The sequence below is a fragment of the Lichenostomus cassidix genome, chromosome 5, assembly GCF_008360975.1.
Source record: "Lichenostomus cassidix isolate B80296 chromosome 5, HeHo_3.0, whole genome shotgun sequence".
NCBI lineage: Eukaryota > Metazoa > Chordata > Aves > Passeriformes > Meliphagidae > Lichenostomus > Lichenostomus cassidix.
The window spans coordinates 46884446-46906494 of NC_139486.1; the positions used below are offsets into that span (position 1 = coordinate 46884446).

At 52.4% G+C, this 22049-nt stretch overlaps 1 protein-coding gene across 1 annotated transcript; it reads right to left on the minus strand.

The window, feature by feature from the left end:
- Window positions 1-2527: 2527 nt before the first annotated feature.
- On the minus strand, window positions 2528-20723 carry IGF2 (insulin like growth factor 2). The gene is made up of 4 exons (XM_085062877.1): window positions 20210-20723; window positions 12442-12604; window positions 5559-5725; window positions 2528-5128 (listed from the first exon to the last, which is right to left on the minus strand). The coding sequence occupies exons 1-4, from the start codon at window positions 20312-20314 to the stop codon at window positions 4889-4891; spliced, it is 675 nt and encodes a 224-aa protein (XP_084919003.1). The 5' UTR covers window positions 20315-20723; the 3' UTR covers window positions 2528-4888.
- Between the last annotated feature and the right edge of the window lie 1326 nt (window positions 20724-22049).

Consider the following 22049-nt stretch of genomic DNA (forward strand, 5'->3'; position numbering starts at 1 on the left):
TTCTGAGTCCTGCCTGCTGCTGAGTGCACACAAGTAAAATAATCCATGATACGACAGTACCTTTCTCAGGTCTCCCCACAGCCATGTAAAAAATCAGTGGATAATAATAAATGCAACAAGGAAATCAGGTATGTTTTAAAAAATAACAAACAGGATTCTTGCCTTCACCAGGTGCAGATAGGTCCTTCATTTAATGCAGTGAGGTACATCATTGAAAGACTTCTGAGATCAGGCAGGATTAGAGGGATGAAGCTGCTCTGAAATACAGAGAAATCAGTTTGGAGGCTCAATCCATTGTGATGGCACTAGTACAACTCACTGAAAACTAGGTAACAGCTCGGCTGCAATATGGATTAAAAAAAACCCAAACAAACAAAAAACCCAAACAAACAAAAAAAAAACAAACCCAAAAACAACCTAAGAAATAAAGTAAAATGGAGTAAAAAAAGGGAAAAGTATCTGTTGGTTAGTAGTGTTTTTTCCCGTGTCTCCCTCTATCCGGACAAATCCAGAGTCACTGATTTATATACCTTGAAAATACTGTGGCCACTTCCATATAGCAAGTTGGACCTTCCCTCTTTCCCAGTATCCCTGTGTGTATCACCTGGGAAAATGCCCTCCAAAGAGATGTTTTATGCAAAAAAACAATTGTCCTTCTCTGCCTTCAGAGCTACATGATTATGTTGAGACCCAGGAGCCAAAGCTGGGGCTGGGCTAGGATTCAGGGTGAGCTTTCCCAGTTGTTCCTGGGTCTCTAAGCAGCATTTAGGACTTCTCTGCTGAAACTATCCTTTGCCTCCCCACCCTCTTGCGTGTCAGCAGAGCAGTTGGTGGAGGTCCCTGGACCATCTGGGCTGGATGTGGAGGTGCATTGGGAGCTCAGACATGCCAGTTGTGCCTCTCTAGGGATCCCTGCCAGTCACTGCTGCAGCCTCCCCTGCTCCTGCAATCCAGCAGCTAAGCACTCGGAGCTGTGCCTGCATGTAGAGGCATCATTACAAAAATCAGAGGCAATTCTGCCCATCCATAAGAGAAAATATGACAGTCTTGGGTTTGCTCTCAAGCCTGCTGTCTGGGATTTCCCAGCTAAACCCATGACTTACCTGCAAAGAGGCTTTGCAGGCAACAGAAGTCGCTTCAGACAAAGAAAAGGTCCAGTTTCACCCAGACTCGTGCCCTCTGGCCAGGATGATGCTCAGAGGCAGCTTCTGTCAGTCCCTGACAAGCCAAAAGGCAAGATGGCACATTTTGAACAGTCTCTTGATATCCAAAGAAATGAGCTGCTCTAGTCTGGCCCCAGGGTGACTCCTGACAGGATAAGGCAAAAAAGAAGGTTTAAGAAGAGCCATGCTTGGAAACATCATCACCCTTACGGTGCTTCCAGCTTTGCTGCTTTGCTCCCAGGAGAATGCAGCAAGAGATTTGGCTGAAGTTTTGCATGCTTTTTGATCATATCTACATGCTGCCCATGACAATGGCTTACACAGCAGAGAGCAGAAAAGGACCAAAGCTCCCAAAAGCAAAATTTCCATGAGTGACAACTAGAAGCCACATTGAAATCAGACCTCACTCTTCACAGGGACACATTTTAATGCAAAGGAAACCTGTGCCAGGTCTTGGAATGTGGTCAGGAAGGCAGACACATCCTTTCTCCACCTACAATTAAGTACATGCCCAGAGGAAGCAGTCAGCCCTGCATCTGTACAAAACCCTCCCTGACCAACCACAAAAATCACAAGAGAAAAAACTCTCTGTGAATTTTTTTTCTTTTCTTTTTGCAAATGTTTAAAAGAAACTGGTTTAAAACATGTCTTTTTAAGGGCCTAAATCAGCAACTCCAATTTTGAGGTGGAAAATCTTTTCCAGCCCAAATCGTCTGGGGCAGGAAATTAGACCTGGTGAGGTCCTTACCCCACAGCATGGTGGAGGCCTTGGCTGTGCCAGTGGGGCTGCACAGTCAGTGTGGTGCCAGAGGCTTGGGCACTGTTTTACCCAGAGTTGCTCTACTACCAAACTGGAACTGCAGTGTTTTACCTCCTGTTTGCAGAGGTGCATGATGGTTATATGTGATGAAAAGCAGCTCTTTGGGATTCCTAAAAACTTATAGAGAAGCTATATCTATCCTGAGAAACCAGAGAAGCACCACCTATCAGGAAACTTAACCTGGACACAAGATTTCTTTGGTCTTTTTTGCCATCTTTGGTTCCCATCCAGCTTTCAGGTCTCTGGGAACAGCCCAAACTGGGAAAAGCTAAATAAATCCCCACAGCCACTGGGAAACACCCCTAGATCTCACCAGGAATCACTGGGCACATGATTGGTGGTTTCAGGGGGAAATCTGCCACAGGACTGAGGTTTCATGGTTGTGTTTGAGGGCACCTCACCCTCTCTTGCAGTTTTGAGCCCCAAAAGAAGAGCTGCAATGCACTCTGCTCCTCTCCAAGGAGTGGCTCTTGGCGTGGCCTTCTTCCCACCCAACTCTCACCCCAGGAGCAAAAATAAATGAAAAGTAAAAGAAAAGTCAGGCTTCATATTCTGGATGGATATTTATTTGCTTAACAGATTTTCTTTTTTTTTTTTTTTTAAGTTTTTCTTTTTTGGTACAAAGCATCCAGGAAAGCTTTTACTTCTCTTTTTAAAAAATAAAAACTAAGTTTCTTTTAAAAAAAGACACATGAAAAGGAAAAAAAAAAGTCAATTATTTGCAATTTCTCTGTTTTTATTCTGCCTTCCCATCCCACCCACTTCCCTTCCCCCCCCCACCTTAATTTGGACTGATTTTCATTCTTTTCCATATATATTTAATAAAATAAATAAAGGATTTTCTTTGTCGTGTATTGCAGTGCCATTTTTCTTAAACAAAGGCTTCATGGCTCAACATTGCAAGGTAATAACAAACAAAAGGATTATACATTAAAATCCTCCCCCTCTCAAGACTCCCCCTAGCCCTCCCCTCCAAACCACGAAATAGAATACAATTCAAGTAGTCTTTTTATGTTTTAAATGTATGGATATATAAGACAAAGCAAGTACAGAACTGGTTAACAGAGTGTCCCCATTTTATTAGCAAGTGAGAGTATATTAGGGAGATGTAATTGATTCCCCCCCCTTTTATGGTTCCTAGACAGATAATATATATTATTTTAAACCCAACCTATTTTACAGCCCTCTGCCCACCTCTCAAACCCATCCCCTCTCCGAGTCCCGAGCCTCAGGCCAGAGACTTGCCCTTCCCCCCTCCCATGCAGGGGTCCCAGCCCTGTGGCCACCCCGGGGCAGCTGCAGCCCCTCCTCCTGCACAGCCCCGGCAGGACAGCGAGGGGAGCAGGGCAGGGACGCCAGGGTCCGGCCAGAAGGAAGGATGCAAAGGGCAAGAGAAGGAAAAGGAGATGGCAGGGCGTGGAACTGCTGCGCCTGCAGGGGCTCGGTGTGGAGGGCTGCCTGCCCGCCCTGCTGGAGCGTCGGCACTCCAGCAAGGATGGGGAAGAGCAAGATTCCCGGTGGCTCGGGAAGCCGAGCTCTGCCAGGGGGTTTGTGTGGAAGCAGGGCCTTGAGTTCTAACTGGCAACACCTTCACCATTCAAAATAGTTTGTCTCCAGAACAGTTCCCTTTTAGTCTAAGTTGCGGTGGTTTTGTTGTTTTTTTTATTTTTCCCAACGAAAAAGGGATGCGTGTTGATGTATTTCTGTGTGTGCGTGCATCTGTGTACATGAGTAACAGCCAACTAGCTCATATGGTCATGACAAAGCTATATTTCAGAAGAGAAAAGAAACACATTTATCACACTTTTCCTAAAACGAAAAGCTAAAATTTCAAGTTCAGTATTCGCTATCTTGTCCTTCCCTCCCCACCCTCCCTTGCTATTTCTGGGTTTTTTCCCTTCCAACTTACTTTAGCACCATAACACATTTTAAACATTACAATCCCTCTTCAGATACTACACAAAATGTCCCATAAAAATAGTGCTTTTTTGCCAAAAAAGTTATATAATATATTATATATATAAATCAACTAAATCCGTGGCAAATGTGCAATGCAGACGCCTCCTCCATTTAAAGTGAGCATCAGCTCACTTTTTTTCTTTTTTTTCTTCTTTCCCCTTTCCTTTTCCTTTTCTCTTTCTTGCTTTCTCTCTCATCTTCCTCTCTTTCTCCCGACATCGGTGATTTCAAAAAGGTGCAAGTCGATTTGGAATCTTGTAATGAAGCACACACACAAAAACGCAGATGGGGGCTCCTCGGAACTTCTTCTCAGGTACGTTTTTCTTTTAAAGGTGCAAAAGAAAGTTAAAAAAATAAGAAAAACCAAAAGAAAAAAAACACAAAAAAGAAGAAAAAAAGTGGGGTGGGAATGAGGCAAAAAATATTTATCCCTCAATATTTCTCCCGGTTCTATTGTGGGGTTTTTTTCACTTTATTGTCAAGAAAGACACGGAATGGACTCTTCTCGAGAAAAAAAAGATATTAAAAAAAGATTTTAACTTCATATCCTTTTTCCCTCTTGCTCTTTCTTTTGTCTTCTGGCATTGGCACCGGGGATGTCACGCAGCACCCGGCAGCAAAAAGTTCAAGTGCCAAACTGTCCCTTTGCAAGCACAGGTTTGGAAACACTGGGGGCGCGGGGGAATGAAACAGGTGTGGGAAATGAAACAACCCTCCCCCCCACCCCAAAAGGAAGATGCCGTGGGAGCGGTGCCGCTCGCCGCCGCCGCCGCCATCCCCTCCTTGCTGTGTCAGTTGTTTGGTTGGGGCCGGAGCGGCGTGAGGGTGCCCCGCCGCCCCGCTCCTCGGCTCAGCGGCCCTGGGGACGGAGGGGCTCGGGGGTCGGGAATCGCCAGTCCTCCCGCCCTCCCCCAGGAGATCAAAAATCGAGACAGCTGGTCAGGGTTCATTTTTGGGGGCCAGCCGTTTCCGGGGAGGCTCGCGCTGCCGGGGGCCTCTGGCTGGGCAGGGAGATGAGGGGACGGTGCAGCGCCTTGGCTTCCTCGGCCTGCAGCCCCTCGGCCTGCCACCGGTACTGGCGAGCCCGCAGGATGTTGGGCGCCTCCCGCTGCGGCCGCTGCGAGCTCTTCTTCTGCCACACGTCGTACTTGGAGTACTTGCCGTGCGAGGGCTTCTGGAAGCTCTCCTGCAAGGAGAGGGATAGCAATATTAGCCTCCAATCAAGCCTGCAGATGGGGATTCCCTTCTTGGACCTCCATCCATCCCATGGAAATATTGCCTCATTCCTGGAAACAGTAACAGTCAGGTTGGAAAGGGCTCTGAGCAACCTGATCCAGTTGATGCTTATTGCAGGGCGGTTGCACTAGATGACCTTTAAAGGTCACTTCCAACCCAAACCACTCTCTGTGACCCAGCCCACCTCTGGTTCCCCACCTTACTAAGAGCTGACTTTTGGCAGGCTGTTTGGCACAAATTACCAATGGTGGCTCTCTCTCAAAAGCTCTGCAGAAACAGACCTTGCAGCTGGGGTTTGTCCTCTCCACCCACAGCCTTCCCATCTTTTCTCTCTCTGTTTATTTCAGGGGAGAGCCATCATCCCTGTGCAGCCTCCTCACCTTGCTGAGAGCCGGCAGGCCCGCCAGGGAGGTGGCGGAGAGGTCACGCTCTGACTTGACAGACTTGGCGCAGTACGTTTCCAGCAGAGCCAGGTCGCAGCTCCGGAAGCAGCACTCCTCCACGATCCCCCGGTTGATCCGCCGGTTATTTCGTCCCACCGGCCTACCTGCAACAGCAGAGACCCTGGCGTTAGCCACCAACCTGGGCTGGACCCCAACTCCACAGCACCTGTCCCCTTGTAGGCATCCCTCCACCTGCCACCAGGGATTGGTGGATTCCACATCCTTCAAAAACAGCAGCGCTTTTCCCGAATCAGCTGACATGTGCCCGTGAACCAGCCAAGTTTCCTGTTAAGACCTTCCCAGACAAATGCTATCAATGCCAACACGTGCCTCCAGCAGTGGTTTAAAGGCACTTTAAATGATGGGGGTTTATCTCCCTCCTGTATCTCTGGCACGGCTGGCCTTTTTGTGTGCAGCTGAGGCAAGAAAGTTCAAGCTCAGCCTGACCGTCAGCGCTGCGCCGATTACTGCGACCGTCTCCGATGTTGATCCTGGCAAGCAAATTTTATTAGAAAGAAGCAGCACAGCATTGCGGCTGCCAACCTCCCTCTGCCGGATCAACACTCAGGCAGGTGAAGCGAACCAAGGCGGCTAAATTTTACCAGATGGGACAGCTCTGAGACAGCTGCAGAAAGAATACAGGCGCCCACACCTGCCAAGAATAGCTATTAAACTTAATCTTTTAATAAGGGTCCTCTCCCATTTCTGCCTGCAGAAGGATGCAAAAGTCCATGTCTGGTGCAGCAACGACCAAGTGCATTTCATATCACTGCTTAATGATGGCCAAAGTGCTCCAGAGGAAAAGCTTACATCAGTTTTGCCATGCGTCCTCCCTCTCTTGAAATAAAAGAGATGGGTAAAGTTGAATTTCTGATGCAAAGCAAATTTGCTTGGGAATTGTGACTTCCAAAACATAAACTGCCCCAAAACAAAAGGATTTTCTCCGTGCTTTTGCACGTAGCATGTTATGTTCTTGTGCTGTTGTGGAGTTTGCAGCCAGGTTTCTGCACACTGCCACAAGCACCTCTTCCCAGCACAAGGTGCTCGAAAGGAGGTAAATAGATCAGCATCAATGGAGTTTGTAAACAGGATCCAGTACAACATCCCAGCCAGGAGATTTTGGGCATGGAAATACTGAGAGAGAGTGGTGTAAATACAATGCCTAACACTGCTTACCATGGCATGCTGAGTCCTCACCTCCCAGCTGGCCTGCAGGAACACACAAGACGGTCCACACTGGCCCTGTGCATGACCCATAATCCCCACCCCTTGCACTCCTTATGAAGCAGGCACTCAAACATTAGGCCTTGGTGAAGATCTAAGGAAGATTACAAGGAGCTGATCACTTCCCCTGGAGGGTATCCCACCCTGGATGGCCACCCAAAGTGCCTCAGGACAAAGTGCAAAGCACAGTTCTCTATGCATGCAGTGCAACCCCACATGTGAGAAGCAGCCCCAGATGTGCAATACAGATATACACGTGGGATGCAGTCCAGTGCATTCAATGCAGCTGCACGTGTGTAATGAAGACATGGAAAACACCACAACAGTGCCTTGCTGTTTGCTCTGTAATAGCCCTGACAGCAGGGCTCCTGCTCTCCGTTAAAATAATTTGTGCCCCCATAGGCTAGGAGCCTTCTGGGCCATGCTGGTGCATTTCCACCATGCTCAGAGGTCACACAAACAAACACAGCATTGGGGTGCCAGGTGATGGGGCAGCTGATCCATGAGACCCACCTTTGGGAGTCATTTCAAGTGCTCTATTTTCCATATTCGTCCCACCCTGTGCTACCACTTTCCTTTTTCTTTTTCTTTTTCCTCTAGAAGAATTTCAGGCACGACCTATAACCAGCCCACAGAGAGATGAGAGAGATGGTTCCCCCTTGGCAAAGGTTCCTCAAAGGGAACACGGTTGGGAGTTTAATTTTCTCTCTTGTGATCAACACACACACTGGATTGGGCCCTCCCCTGAAGGGCAGAGCAGGTGTGTCGGGTGCCCACAGCTCAAGTGATGCTGGAGTAGGCAACCTGGGTGGTGATGGCCAAAGGAGATGGGGACAGAAGGCAGCTTGGGGCCAGCTGCATGTATTCCTCTTTGTGCATGTAATGCCCAGTGAGATCCATGGGAGAGGTGCACTGCCACCAACATTCTGCACCACACATGGCCCCTGCTCAGCTCCTATCAATCCCAGGGCCCAACTCGATGCATGGCAGGCTGCTGAAGCATTAAGCTGCTCCACAAAAGCATCCTGACATGGGCAGAAGGAGCGTTTAGAAGGGAAAGAGAAAAAATTCAAGTCACCCCCTCTTGCTAGCACATCCCCTAAGGGCTACATTCACACTCCTGCTGAACAGAAGGTTGCACAAGCAATGACACACATGGTTTGAGGAGAAGTTGAGGTTTTCAAAGGTTACATAGCTCCTCTCAAAAACAGAAGTTTCCCACTTGCAATTATGTGTTTGTTTGGAAAGAAGAGGGGAGGAAAAAACCAACGAGGAAAGCGGGACTGTATTCACCGCCATGCCATCAAGGGCAATTTCTGGCACGAGAAAATCATGTCAGTGCGTGCTTGCAAATGCCCAGGTGTGGCACTGCCTGCTCCCAGCAGGGACTACCACGGTGGTATGGCCTCTTCCTCCCTAATTGCTGCCCCTGCCCAGCCATCAGGCACACGTGTGGCCCCCAGCCCCTGTGTGCTGCCCTTTCTCTCCTGCATGAAGCCACTGCAAGCCGTTCCCCTTGCTGACACCACTGCCAGCTCCACGGCGACTCTCCGATAGGGCACGTTTCCCATTACATAATTGTCCGTACGGATCTCGCCAAATGCCACTACAACCCTCCGTGGGAGAGCTACTTCAGGAAAAAAAATAAGCAAACATAACAAACAGGGATTTAGTCACAGAAAGTACCTGGGGACAGCAGGACATTGCTGGCTAACAGCAATATTGCTGCTGACCTGGACTGGGAGGAGGGTTTGTTCCGTAACACAATTTACACAGGGACTAAAGGTTGAATTTCCTGGCTTTTGCCCATGGGTGGCATCTCACTTTACCACCACTGCCAAACACAGGGAGGGTTTTGCCACTCTGTCCCTTGCCTGCAGGGCAGAACTGTGTGGGCAGCAGGCTGCAGCATTGCTGGGGCACACGAGCCACTTCCCATCACAGCAAAGACTGCTTCCTCCTGAGGAAACACGCTTCCTCTCGGCCTTCAATGAATGGAACGGCTAGGCTCCCTTGCTCCCAAATTGTTCTTCACCAATATCTTCCATAGTGCTGCTGGGGGGACAAGCCCTGAGATGCAAAGTCCAGTGATGCAAAGCCTGGCTGTGTGAAGCCCTCCAGCTGCCTGGGGCTATTCCTGCCTAGGTATGAGCTATCCTGACAGGGCATCCCAGAAGCGGCACAAAGTCAAACCTGTTCCTGGGATAACCCAGAGGCCACGTAACTCAGCTATGCCACTGTGCCAGAGGTAGTGGCACTGCCACAGCCACGGGGCACAGGAGGGTCCCTTCCCTAGCACAAGCACCCCACTGCTCCTGGCTCCCCACTCTCATCAGGGCCGAGCAGATGCTGCGGGGAGGGGTGCACGGTGCTGGTGCCACCCTGGCTGGGTCCCCTCTGCTCTGGTCAATCAGGCGGTCAGTCGAGTGGAAGGGGACTTTGGGTGTAAACAGTCCCCGTGCCCCTGTCGCAGGAATGTTGGGAGCAACAAGGGGGCCTTTGTGCAGCACCGGGCCCCGTCCCAGTGCCCCCGGCCTGGCCCTCCCCCACCCCGGCACCGCACTTTCCCCCCTGCTTTTTCCTAGTATTATTCGGAGGAGCGGCGGGTGCGCAAGAATGTGCCCCGTCAGCACAAGCGGCTGCAAAGAGCTAAATTCTTATCAGCTGTTGGAAAGGAGGAAACAGGAGCTGTTGTTTACAGAGAAATCGGCCGCCTCTCCCCCTGCAGCCCCTTCTCCCTCCCTGCCAGCGCTGCATGACAGCAACTTCAGGGCCGAGGCTTCCTCTCGACCTGCCCTGCTTTTCACTCCAGCCTGGACTCAGCATCCCTCCGTGGGCTGTGCCACTGTCCCTGGGTGGGTGCTGGGGAGCAGGGGTCCCCACCCTGCCGCAGAGCCACGGCAGGAAGCCACCACCTTGACAGCAGCTGCCGACCAGGCCAAGAGCCTTAAAAGCCCCAGAGAGGAGGCGTCACTTGTGCAGAGCAAAGCTCAGTTTCAGCTGCAGCCTGCCCAGGCACGCCTGGGATACGATGCAGAGCTGGCATCACCATGTCCCCTGTGCCCCATGGCTGGGTAACCTCAGTGTTGCCAGCCCCTGCAGCCCTTCTGCAGCCCCAGCTCTTGGAGGCAGCTCCAACCTCCTCAGTCGCAAGCACCTGCCAGCCGCGATGCCTCCCAGGACACCATCCATACATGGATCCCCTTGCATTGGTGCAAAGACCACTGTATTTCACAGCCTGCTTCACTAGCAAAGTGCTCTCTTGTGAGAATGCAGAGCATCACAAGTCATTAAATAACTGCTTCAGCGAAAATACAATATTGAATTTTCATGCCATTTTTGTTTTTCCCAATATTATCAGTGAGATGTGTCAACAACCCTCATCCAGCAAGCAGGGCCCTTGGGTACACACAGCACAAGGCTGCCCAAGTCTTTTACTGCCCATGAGAATGGCTGCTTTAGCACAGGCTGCTCATCAGGTCACACACCCCACACTGTGAGGTGCTCAAGACAAAGCCAGGCCCAGTTTTAAGATGTAAATCCACAATTGTGCAACATAACTCTGCCCTATTGCATCTACATGGTGACAACAGTGTAGCCACGTGGGTTTAGGAGGGAAGATGAAAATGGTCAGAATTAATCACTTATGAGGCCAACTGATAGAGGTAGAGGGTGAAAAAATAAGTGAAATGGGGATGTCCAAAACCTTCATAAAGTAGAAGCATTGCCCAAATGTCTTCAGCCCTGTATGGCACAGGCTTGTCAGATGCTGAAAGGGTTAAAATATTGGGCTGGGGGATCTATGCTTCCTCTCCAGCACCTGGGCTCACCAGAAATATTCAAAAAGGTGAAGTGGGGAGTGGGACAAAAAAAAAAATAAAGCAAGAACCCCCTTGCAAGCACCAGACTGGCCACTTGGCACCAAGAGACTTGTCTGCCTTCAAAAGTGTTTTTATTTTGGCCTGGGCAGCTGGGTTATTTGAGGTGAAAGGAGGTCAGTTTGACCTTAAAACAAAAGCCCCATTCCCTTTCATCCCCAGAGAGAGGGAGGAGGGAAGAGTAAGCAGGGAGGGAGACAGATGCTCTTCTACATATAGAGGGAGAGGAAGAGCTGTGAGAGCAGGAGAAGCACTTGCCTCCTTGCCGCACCAGTAAGGGAAGGGGGAGATGAAAAGAGGAAGGGCAGCTGACAAGCAAATCCTCTCTGCTGGGCTCCATCACAGGAAGGAAGTGTGCCCAGAGCAACCCAAAAGTGCCACGTGCCCACAGCACCCAGGGAGCCATGAAAAGATCCTGCTGCTCAGCCAGCATGGGGCAGGGTGATTGCCCCCAGAGCACTGCAAAGACACCTGCAGCCCAAACACCTGCCCAAAACTACACAACCTGACAACCTGAACCCTGCTGTGGCTGTGTGTGGCATCCCTGTGCCTCTCTCTGCCCAACCTCAGCAGGCAGCACCAGACAAGTCTGGCAGAGCATCCAGGTTGGCAAAGGACATCCAAAGTAATTTCCTGACTTTGCAGCACCCCATTGTTCCCTGCATAGGCAGACTGGAACAAGAGGGAGGCTGGCTCTCAACTCCACTACTCAAAAAACCCACCATGTTTACTTGCAAGTGACTTTTTAATTCCTTTTCCCAAGCCAGAGGCAAGACTGCCAAATGCACAGCACCATGTGCAGCTGGTATCTCCATCCTCTTCTCCCCCATATGGCTTTGCATATTTCCTTTACTCAGTCACTCTGGTTCAGTCCTCAGTGACACAGGGTCTTCCCACTGCCAAGCAGAGCAGGGGTCCCAAACACCAAAACAAGGTATCACACTCGAGGCACCTTTGCCCACAGATTCCTGAGCATCGGTTGCCACTGGTTTATTCCTCATCCTCTCCATTTACCAGCTAATCCATTGTACTGCCAATGGCCCAAACACCCAAAGCATCCGGGTGGAAAGCCTGCTGCAGCGAACTGGTCTGAAACCATCTGCGCACTGCACACAACAGCAACGCACATTTTTCTGCATTAGCTGCACTGAAAAAGGGTAAGACATCACTCTAGCAACAAGTCCACCAGCAGGTAGCTGGGAGGTCACAGAGGTACATCACAAAGTTTTGGGAGCAGCCTAGAAGGTGCTGCTATACCCAAGCAAAGCCTGCCCCAGGAGGGAGAGTGCTCAGCTTCCTGCCTGCTGTCAGGATGCAACGTTTGGGCAGCAGTTTCAAAATAACCCAGGACCCAAGCTCAGAAGAGTGCTGGTTGCAGACATCCTCGTTACTGTAATGACTTGCCCTTATCACTGGTGAATCAGCCACACTGGTTCCACAGAGACATTTGGCCTTCCCAAGCATCATATGTGGGACTCAGTTTCCCCACGGTACGCGACAGTCCCCAAAACCAGAGCCGAGTGGATGAATGTCTCCCTGAGCATGTCCACTTTCTTACTCCTCTCCTGGCCTACTGTCCCATACAAGGAACTCATGAAAAGCACCAGGCTGGGAAACCCCTCGTTTCCCTCTCAGCCCAGCTCCACTGAGGCAAGGGGTGGGGTGGGGTGGGGTGGGGTCAGCATCCTGCCCGCGGCTGGCAGCTGCCAGGCACTTACTGAAGTAGAAGCCCCTGTCCCCACAGACGAACTGCAGCGTGTCCACCAGCTCCCCGCCGCAGAGGGTCTCCGCTGTGCCGTAGGCGGCGGCCGAATCCAGCGCGTAGGCCAGGAAAGCCAGGAGCAGCAGCAGCATCCTCCTCGCCACGCACATCCTCTGCACCTGGGGACAGAGGCACAGCGTTAGCACCGCGGGACAGACCCCTCTCTGCCCCCTCCCCAGGCCGTGCCCCCCGCCAACAGCATGCCGGAGCTCGATGGCCACACATTGGGATGCTCCTGCTGCAGGGAAGGACCTGCAGCGCTGCCACGGCCACTGGCTGGGGTGAGGCCAGCTCCCTGCACTCGGTCCGCTGGGCAGCAGCTCTGGGCAGACAAGGTTTGCATTGAAGAAGGTTTTCCATTGGAAAATCCCACTTCAGCCTACCTCTAACAGGCTTTTATTCCCTCTGCTCTTTTAACAGGGTGATTTTTTTACTTTTCCCCCCCTTTTAAAAGGGAATTCATTCAAATTATTATCAGTAGGTATTTTTTTTTTTCTCTTCTGATGACAGGTTGATTTCATGCCCTGTCTGAAAACATGTCCATCCAAAGTGAAAACAAGTGAAGCTTCAACCTGTCCAAGAGCTCCTTTTGAGGAAAGCTGGGAAGAACAGCTTTTGTCCCAAGCATGTGAGAAAGATGAGGCTCAAGCAATCAAGAGGTTGATTGCACAAGAGGCTGTGTTTGCTGACAAGAGTTGGGACTGAGAAGACATCCCTTAGGAACAATGTGGTCCCATGGGAAAAACACCTGAGGCATCACTAGGGAGGGCCAAGGCGATGTCAGACAGTGCCGAGCATTAAAAAAGAAATTTCCACGATATTTGCTAACTAGCCCAAAGACTTCCCTGACTCGGCTCCAGCAAACAGTTTTACCTCTGTGTCAGCTTCTGCAGGTGTAAAGCAAGGATGGTATTGCCCCATTGGATGGGGCAAAACCCATGGATGATTCAAGGCATTATAAGCCCTCAGTGATGAGCCTCGCAGTACACATACAGCCACATAATGCTGACCAGACAGGTAAGCTCAAAATTAGGTGAAGCGTGCCAAAATAGCAGACGGTGTGTGGCAACCCTGATCTCAAGGAGAGCATCCTTTCTCCTTGCTAATATTCAACCAAAACACTAGGTTTCACATCCAGCTTTCATCACCATAGCATCTGAGCAACTTGAGAATAATATCAGTTAATGAATATTACCTCACCCCCCCGGGATGCTCAGAGATGGAGCCGAAGCCCAGGATAGATTAAATGACTCGCCCAAGGTCACAGGGGAAGTCTGCAGCGCAGCCAGGAAATTAGCCCAGCTCCCCCGAGGCCCAGCTACGGTCCTGCCAGCAATAAAGACACCCTTGCTCCTGAATTTTTAGTAGCACGTAGCTCAAATTGTCACTGCTAGAAATGCATCATGCTTACAAGTCATGAGCTCTACGGAGCAGCAGGAGGACAGGGATCAGCAGCAGGAAAAGCCAAAACAGAGGTTTCAAGGTCTGGAGGGCATTCCTCCAGCTTGAGTTTTGGTGCCCATAATATTGCTCAGCCTGTACTGACAGAGATCAGCAAGGCTGGCAAAAGCCCTCCAGGGCCCTGGGCAAGAGAGCAGCAGCCCTGGGAACAAACTGGTCCCAAATTGGCAATTGATGGGACCAGGACCAGCTTTTCCAGTCGCAATGGACCCTTCGGCACACTGCAGGGGCTTTGCTCTATATTACAGCAGGAGCAGAGGGATGGCACCAGGCTGTGCCACCATGCTGCCAAGCTGCAGTGTTTTACCACCAACACCTTTTCTCCTCAATTTTGTTTATCAAGTGGCCAACAGGTGTTTACTGCGCCTCCCCAACATGAACACAGCATCACCTTCTCTGCTGGAGTCATGCCCCTGGTGCTGCAGCATCAGCAGCCAGACCTCCAGCTGACAACAGACCAACCACCGTGCTTCCATCCCTTTTCCAGCCCTCTTTACATGCAGCTCCTGACTGCTGGTGTCCTCAGGGTCTCAGGTTAGCACCAGCATTCATTGCTGGGGTGACAGATTTGTCACCAGCCAGTGCTGCCATCGAAGGCACTGATATGGGACTTCAGGACACCCACATAATCCCCTGTACCCAGTTAGGCTCACGCTGGCTGTGGGCACTGTGGCTAATGAGCAGGCTGCATGTTGGCCTCCCCCAAGCCAGAGCCAGCCCCCACAAGAAGGGGTTGATTGGTGGCACAGGTGACAAACACCATTTTTCCTCCACATTCAGTCTAAAGACAGTGGTGAGATGCTCTGAAGCAAGGGGAGAGCAAGATTTTGTCAGTGGGCGATATTTGATGCTGGGGAGACCTGATACCTTCTGTGGAAAAACACTTGTGCTCCTCAGAAAATACCCGCTCCTGCACAACCCGCACTGAAAGAACAAGGCAGTCCCTGGCAGCCTTCCCTGCCTCCCCTGCAAGCTCTTTCCAGGTGCCCACACACCCCGTAACTCTGGCCAGGAAACGCCCCTGAAGCGGTAGGAACAGGGAGAGCCCTGGTGCTGTCATCCAGAGCACGGCTAACGTGGAGGTGTGAAACGCGACTAAGTCCGCCTTTGCCCATGAACAGCCACCAGCCCTTCCCTCTGCTGTCACCTTGGCGTCTCCCTGCTCCTTCCAGCAGCTGTGTAATGAGAAACCAGCCGCAAAGCAAAGAGCATCTTTATTTACTACCCAGTGCTGCAGTTTGATGGAGCTGCAACACAGCCCAACACCATAAGCCCTTCCCTCTCCCTTTGGCCCTACTGACTCTGCTGAGGAAAAGCCCCCGGACTTCACACAAAAGCTAGAGAGGCTCCTGGGCTGCCATCACCAGCTCAACATGTCCTGATAACCTTTCAATTGAACCTTCACCCACGCAGGAGAGCTTGCACCCACCTTGCCATGGCTGCCAGAGCAGGTGCTGCTCCTCAAAACAGGGTGCCATGGCACAGCTGGGTACCCACAGCCCATGACCTGGTGCAAGCACCGTACTGGATGCACAGGTTGCATGTGGCTTCAGATGTCATGTCCAAATGCTGCTCAGCGTGATGAGTTGAAGCCCTGTGAATACTTCATTCTCCATGGGAAGCATAGGACAGTACAGCTTTTGGTTTCCAGTCCAAGCATTAGGACAGGGATGGTCTCCTCAGCTGTGGAACAGGAACAAATTCACACCAACGGTTGGAAAAATCTTTGTATTTTATTAGAAAGCCTCTCTTACATGAAATGGAACAGGAATAAGGCAGTAAGAGGGAATGGGCCACTTCTCTGAAGGACAAGGTACTCCTGTCTCTGCTAGAAGAGAAGCTACAGCTACCCCTGTTCCATCCTTGCCAAAGTAGGTTCAACCAGCCATGCTGGCCGCTGCTCTTCCTCATGTGCCCAGGGAGAGCTCAAAGGCTTTAGGATGCAGTGGGAATGACAGTGTGAGACATGCCAGATGCTCAACAACCTGAGCACCAAACTCCTCCTAAGAAGGGCTTAGAGCCCATACAGTGTGCAAGAGGGTGATGCAAGAGGAATTTCTTGGTTGCACAGGTGACCTGTACCATCCTGGGAATTGCACCTGAAGCAGCATTATCAGTGCAGAACAAGCTCAGACAAAGTACCAGCACACACTGCTGGCCTCTCCTTCCCTGGAGAGGCTCTGCTTTGCTCTCCATCCTTCATGCCCCTTCTCCTGCCTTTCCCTGCATTCCCAGCCCCTCACACCAAGCTGGGCTGCCACTGGAACCAGCTCAACTACAAGCTGCCATATGCAGGATGCTGACTGTGCCTTGGAACTCCTGTGTATTCCTGCCTCACAGCACACGCTGCTGCACCCATGGCCAGGGACCCCCAAACACCTCTTGCAGTCCCCAGCCAGCAGAGGGGACCAGCAGAGAGGGTCCTCACCAAGTGGCTGTGGTGTGCTGGGAGCAAGCCCAAGGGCAGGTCTGCAGTGGAGTCACCCTCCCACCCTAGGCTGTTAAAAGATTTTTTCAGGATCTGCTGCTGAATCAGCTGGATCAACAGTTTCTGTCCAGCTGCTGGGGAGTCAGGGGCCAAGAGGCCACAATGCACCAAAAGGCCCAGTTGCCAAATCTCAGAGTACAGCTCAGGCATCCCTTGCATCCAGGCTTGTGCTGAGCAAACCAAGCCATGATGCCTCTTGGGCAACAAACATCTTCCCAAAACAGAGACAAAACCTCCTGTCTGACCTAATTCCTTCTTCAGTCTGGCCTTCATTGCAATTTAATATGAACAGAACAACGTAGGAGGGAATTGACAGATGGCCCAGTCTGTAAAATTTGGATTTGGACAGCAAAAAGAAAAAAAAAAACCAACTTGCTTCTTTGTGGAGCAGTGCAGCATTTAAAAGGGAGCATGGTGAAAGAAAAGTCATCAACCCAAACCCAGTGGTACATGGTAGAGGGGAAAACCCCAGTTTGCACAGCCCAGCATCCCTCACACTCCACCTCTTCAAGAAAAAATGGGCAGACTGATGTTTCGCTACTCTGCCAATTGCCTGTGAGAGATGCTGAACATCTGCCTCTCTGCATTACCCCTGTCCATGGACAGCCCCAGGAGAGTGGGGAGCTGACCAGGTTTTGAGTGTGGCAATTCCGAAGGAGCAGGATGTGGGCGTGTGCCAACCTCACAAGTGGCAAGTCAATGCTGCCCCTGCCCATGGGGCAACCCAACCTCTTGCAGGGCGCTGGGCCATGACACCCCAAGGTGCCAAGGAGCAAAGGGATGATGGAAGGCAGTGTGAGAGGTAGGTGCCTTGGCAGCTGAAAACCACACAGAAGCTGCATCTTGGGCAGAGGCACAGGGATTAGGTGTCCAGCAGTACCTGAAGGCAGAGGAGCCACCTCATGCTGTGCCACAGAAGAGCCTCCCTTTTCATCTGAAGGAGAAAGACTTCCAACCACTCGCAGCTTGGAAGAAGCAAGCTTCAAAACACAAAACTTTTGACCATTGAGCTGTCAGGCGAATAAAACCGACTCAGGAGGACCAGGGGTTTTGCCATTTAGCTCAGGCTTGAAAAAAATAAAATACCTCCTGATTCTTGGCATCTGGTTCGCATGACATTCATATGGCTGAGGTTGGCAATACTGCTGCTATTTTTAACCCTCACTTTTTTTGTCCTCACTGCTCATCCCGATCAGCAGCCCCCTCCACTGCACACCGGGGGTCACCTTACTGCTTCCCATCCTGTGAGCCCAGAGAAGCACCTGCCTCTTCTACCTGTGGGACAGGGGCCAGGGCAGGCAGGGAAGTACTGCCTGCACCCCATGTCTATACAGAGTGCAAGAGAACTACCGTGCCTGTGGAAAAATCAAGCTGAAAAAGGTGAATGGGGTATTCAGTACCATTTACTCACCCCACTGGGGAGTAAGAGTGTATTGCATAAATTTTGGTAAGCAGCCCAGAAACATTTGATTTATTGTATTAAAAAAAAAGGAAATGCAATCTTGCTTAACTCTTCTAAAGACAGCTGGCAGGACCCAGTGAAGGAATTTAAGTCTGTTTTAGTAGCCTCACTTAACTCCTTTCTTTATTGTTCCTCTCTCCTTTCTGCATTCCCTTCCAAAACCTGGAGTATATCAGGGAAAGTTAACAGCAAGTTAAGCTGTTAAATCAGGAACTGTGGTGACTGGAGTCTACTGGCAAGTGATATTCCCATAACACGTTGAACTTGCTTTATGTCTTGGCAGAGCAACTTTAACCCCTTCAGAGCCAGGCTGTAACGCCAAGGCAGACTTCCTCCCTGGTGCCCCCCACTTCTCCTGACCCCTCACACCACCGTGCCGAGGGAGGCTGATATCACTTTGCCCTGCTAAGACACTCATCAGTTTTTAAAAGCAAAGACAATCCAAAGAAGGATCGGAGAGGTCAGCCCCAGGACACGAGCTGGGAGAGGGTGGGCCACTTACAGTGCTCGTATGCACTGCTGGAAACACACCAACTCCTCGGTCCCTCTAAAAATAAGACCTCACCTGCTGTGTTTGCTTTATTTAAAAAAAGAAAAGTACAGAAATGCTTTTCTCTGGTGCTCCGTGAAGCAAGCTGGGCTGGTGCTGAAACCTATAGGAATCAAGGGGAAGACACGCACTGACAACTCCGGGTTGACTGGTCAAAGCAGCAGCCCTCCAGCCAGGCTGAAAAAAAGATCACCTGTCAGAAAGAGCACTGGGACACACACGCAGACACATTTTGGCTCTCAAATTTCATGCAGCGGTGGGAGGGGACCTGCAGTGTCAAATCTTTTATCCGTTAATGAATTTTCACAGGAGCTGGGATAGCCCCTTTGAAAGGCTGAGTGAACTTGTGTGGGTGTCAACAACACGGAGCAAGATTTACAGCTCTGACCCATTCACCCCCACCAAAATTGTCAAGTTGGGTCCAAAACAGCACAGTGGAGCTCAAATCAAAAGTGTCAGTCAGTTTTATACCTCCAGATGTCCTTAACACAAAGTCATCCTTAACAAAACCCCGCGACCCAGGCTCCTCAACTCCACTCTAAATCAAGGCAAGAGGAGGAATAAAACACCCAACACGCTGAACCCTGCAAAGTAAAAGGAAAAAAAAATCCCAAAACCACCCACATACACACACAACCTGACAATAAACAAACCCAAAGAAAAACAGGCCTTGGTCTTCCAAGCACATCCTAGCATTTGGAAGAAAACTACAGACTTTGTATAGGAAGCCTGGGTTAAAAGCAGCAGCTCTCCCGAGGTGTCCGTTTAAAACCACCCACACAAACCTTGTTTTTACACTTGATTGCTCCACACCACCCTAGCGAGACCTGGCGTATCAGCAACCCTGCTGAAGTACCCCTGGCTGGAGGCGAGGCAGCCACATCTGCTGGTACAGTTACGCTAAATCCGAGTTCCCTCGTGTGCCCCAATTCCCTACTGCTCAACAGAGTGTTAAAACCTTTCCAAGTCGCGCTCTTAAAACAATTACTGTAGGGAAAAGCATTTGGGAAGGAAGAAGAAGAAAACAATTTTAAAAATCACAGAAAGTCGAAGGCTGTACGCCAGCCATTAACTCTCACTCCATTTTGGCTTCGCTTTCTTGTTTTTCCTCTCCGTATTTTTATCCCTCCCGAGACCGAACACGCCGCAGTGTTTTGCAGAAGAGAGTTTAATAATCCCCCCGCTCCCCGGAGCCGGAGAACCGCCGGTCTCCTCCCCGCGCGTCTCCGCGCTCCCGCAGCCGCCCGGCGCGCAGGGAACCCGCCGGGGGCCGCGCAGCCCTGCGTGACCTCGCATAGCCCCGGCCCGGCCCCCGCACGGCCGAGCCGCCCGCACACGCGCGCTGCCGCCCCTCCGCCGCTCCCCACGCGGGACCGCGCCGGTTCCGCGCCGCCGCCGGGGCGGCCCCGCCGACAGCATCCCCGCCGCCGGGCGCGAAAGGGCGGGCGGGCTGGCGGGCGGCGGGAGGGACCCCCGGGGATACCCGCGCACCCCACGGCAGCGGGGCCGCCCCGCCGGCAGCGGCTGGCCGGCGCTCGGGGTCCCTCTAGTGACACGCGTGGGGACGGCGCGCAGCGGGGCCGGCGCGGCTCTGCCCGGCGCTGCTCGGGATGGCTCAGCGGTGCCCGGAGCGGCACGGCTCGGCGTGGCACAGCGCGCCAAGGCACGGCTCTGCACTGCGCGGCTCTGCCCGGCACGGCGCGGCTCTGCCCGGGATCCCACCGTGCTCTGCCCGCGGAGAGACAGCGCGGAGCGGCGCTTACCTTGGCGCTGCCGCTGCTACTCTCAACTTCTTGCGGCGGCGGCGGGCCGGGGAGGAAGGCGGGCTGCCGGCAGCGCTCATCCGTGTGTGCCCCGGCGCTTGACATGCTGCTCTCCTGCCCTGGCAGCGATCGCGGCTTTGGCTTGCCTTCTCCGCGCCCTGGCACGTTCTCCTCGCCTTGCCTTTTTGGTATGTCAAGTCCCTGCTGGATTTTGTCTGAAGGATGTTATTTTGTTACGATCAGGTATTTTGTTATTCTAGAGAAAGAGCGAGCGAGCGCTTTCCTTTCCTTTCCTTTCCTTCCCTTTTCCTTTTTTCTTTTTCCTTTTTTTTTTTCCCCAGGGTTGTTTTTCACCCTTTTTTTTTTCCTCTTCCCTTCTCTTTCTCTCCTTCTGCTTTGGCTGCCCCTTGGGTGGCTCTCACTTTTGTGTTTACTGAGTGCGCCCCCTTGGTCAGGGCGAAGGGGCTGGCTGCCTCACTGCCCGCTGCTCCCGGCTGGCTGCCCCACGAGCGAGGAGACAAGCAGGGCGCTCCGGCTTTTATACCTTCTATACCCTCCCAATGGGCATGCTCTCCCGGCGAGCACCAGCCCGGCCACGCAGCCAATAATGTTGCAGAGCGGTCTAACCCCCTCTCTTCCCTCCCTCCCTTCCTTTCTTCCCTCCTTCTCCCTCGTAACCCTCCGGAGTCCAGCTCGGGAGGGAAGAGGGGACAGAAAGTTTCTGCTGCACGGTTTCTGTGCGTGCTGCTACCCCGGGTGGGGGCTTTACCCCTGTGCCGGTCCCGGGTGGGAGGGGGACTACGCGCATCCCCCGCTGCCCCGCAGGTGAGGGGAAGAGCTGTGGATCCGCACCCCGAGCCCCTGCCCAAAATGCTGGGGGGCACCCCTTGCGCGCCTCTCGCTGCGAGATAGCGAGCCCCAAGTCCTGGCGGGGCGGGAGACGGGAGATCGCCCAGCCCGTCCCCTCTCAGGTCCCTCTCTAGGTGCGCACGGGCACAGGTGTCCGCGCCGGCCGCCGAACCGCTCGGAAGAGCTCCCCGGCAAAGGCACGGCGTTCCCGGCCGGCCGCTCCGGCTCTCGTGCCTACCCCGCTGCGGGCAGCGAGCCCCCGCGGCCACCCCCGCGTGTCCGTGTGGACAACATGGACGCTGCCCCTCCGCACCCGGATCCTGCACCTCGCGGAGCACCTTCTCGCAGCGGTTCCCGCTTGCTGGGTCGCCTCTGCTTCCCGCCGGCTCCTGCAGGCGAGCGCTGCTACCGCTAAACCAAAGGGACTTTTCCCAGGCTCTGCCGTGCGTGTGCAGCGGCAGCAGAGCGCGGGCAGAACGCGCTCCCGCGGCTCTGCGCTGCTGCACGGCAGGCACACCGTGCTGCATCGGCCGGCGCTCGCTGTTGCCGAACATCTGCCCTCCGTGTGTGTCCCGGGGAAGGAGCCCCGCTGGCTTTCAAAGGCAGCCCCCGGGCAGCGCCCGGTGTCCGCACCCTCGCCGCTGCCCCGGAGGGTGCCCCTCTGCAGGGCCACGCGTACCAGGCTGCGCCACAGGCGCGCACCCGTCTTGGAACAGCGAGGAGCAGGGCTGCCTGTGACCTGAGCGGCAGGTTGGCCCACCTCAGGTAGCGCTTGCCATAGCTAGAGGTGCGAAAGGGCAAGGATACAGCAGTCCTCACCCTAGCACGCAATAAAAAACCCGTATTTTTTTTCTCTTTTCAAGTTTGTACTCCCCCCCCCCTCCACCCCGCCCCAAGGATGGGAGGCTCGGTGCATGTCTCAGCAGTCAGAATTGCCCTAAATGTGCCCAAGAAACTGGGCAGGAATATCCTTTCTCACTAGGCTTTGGGC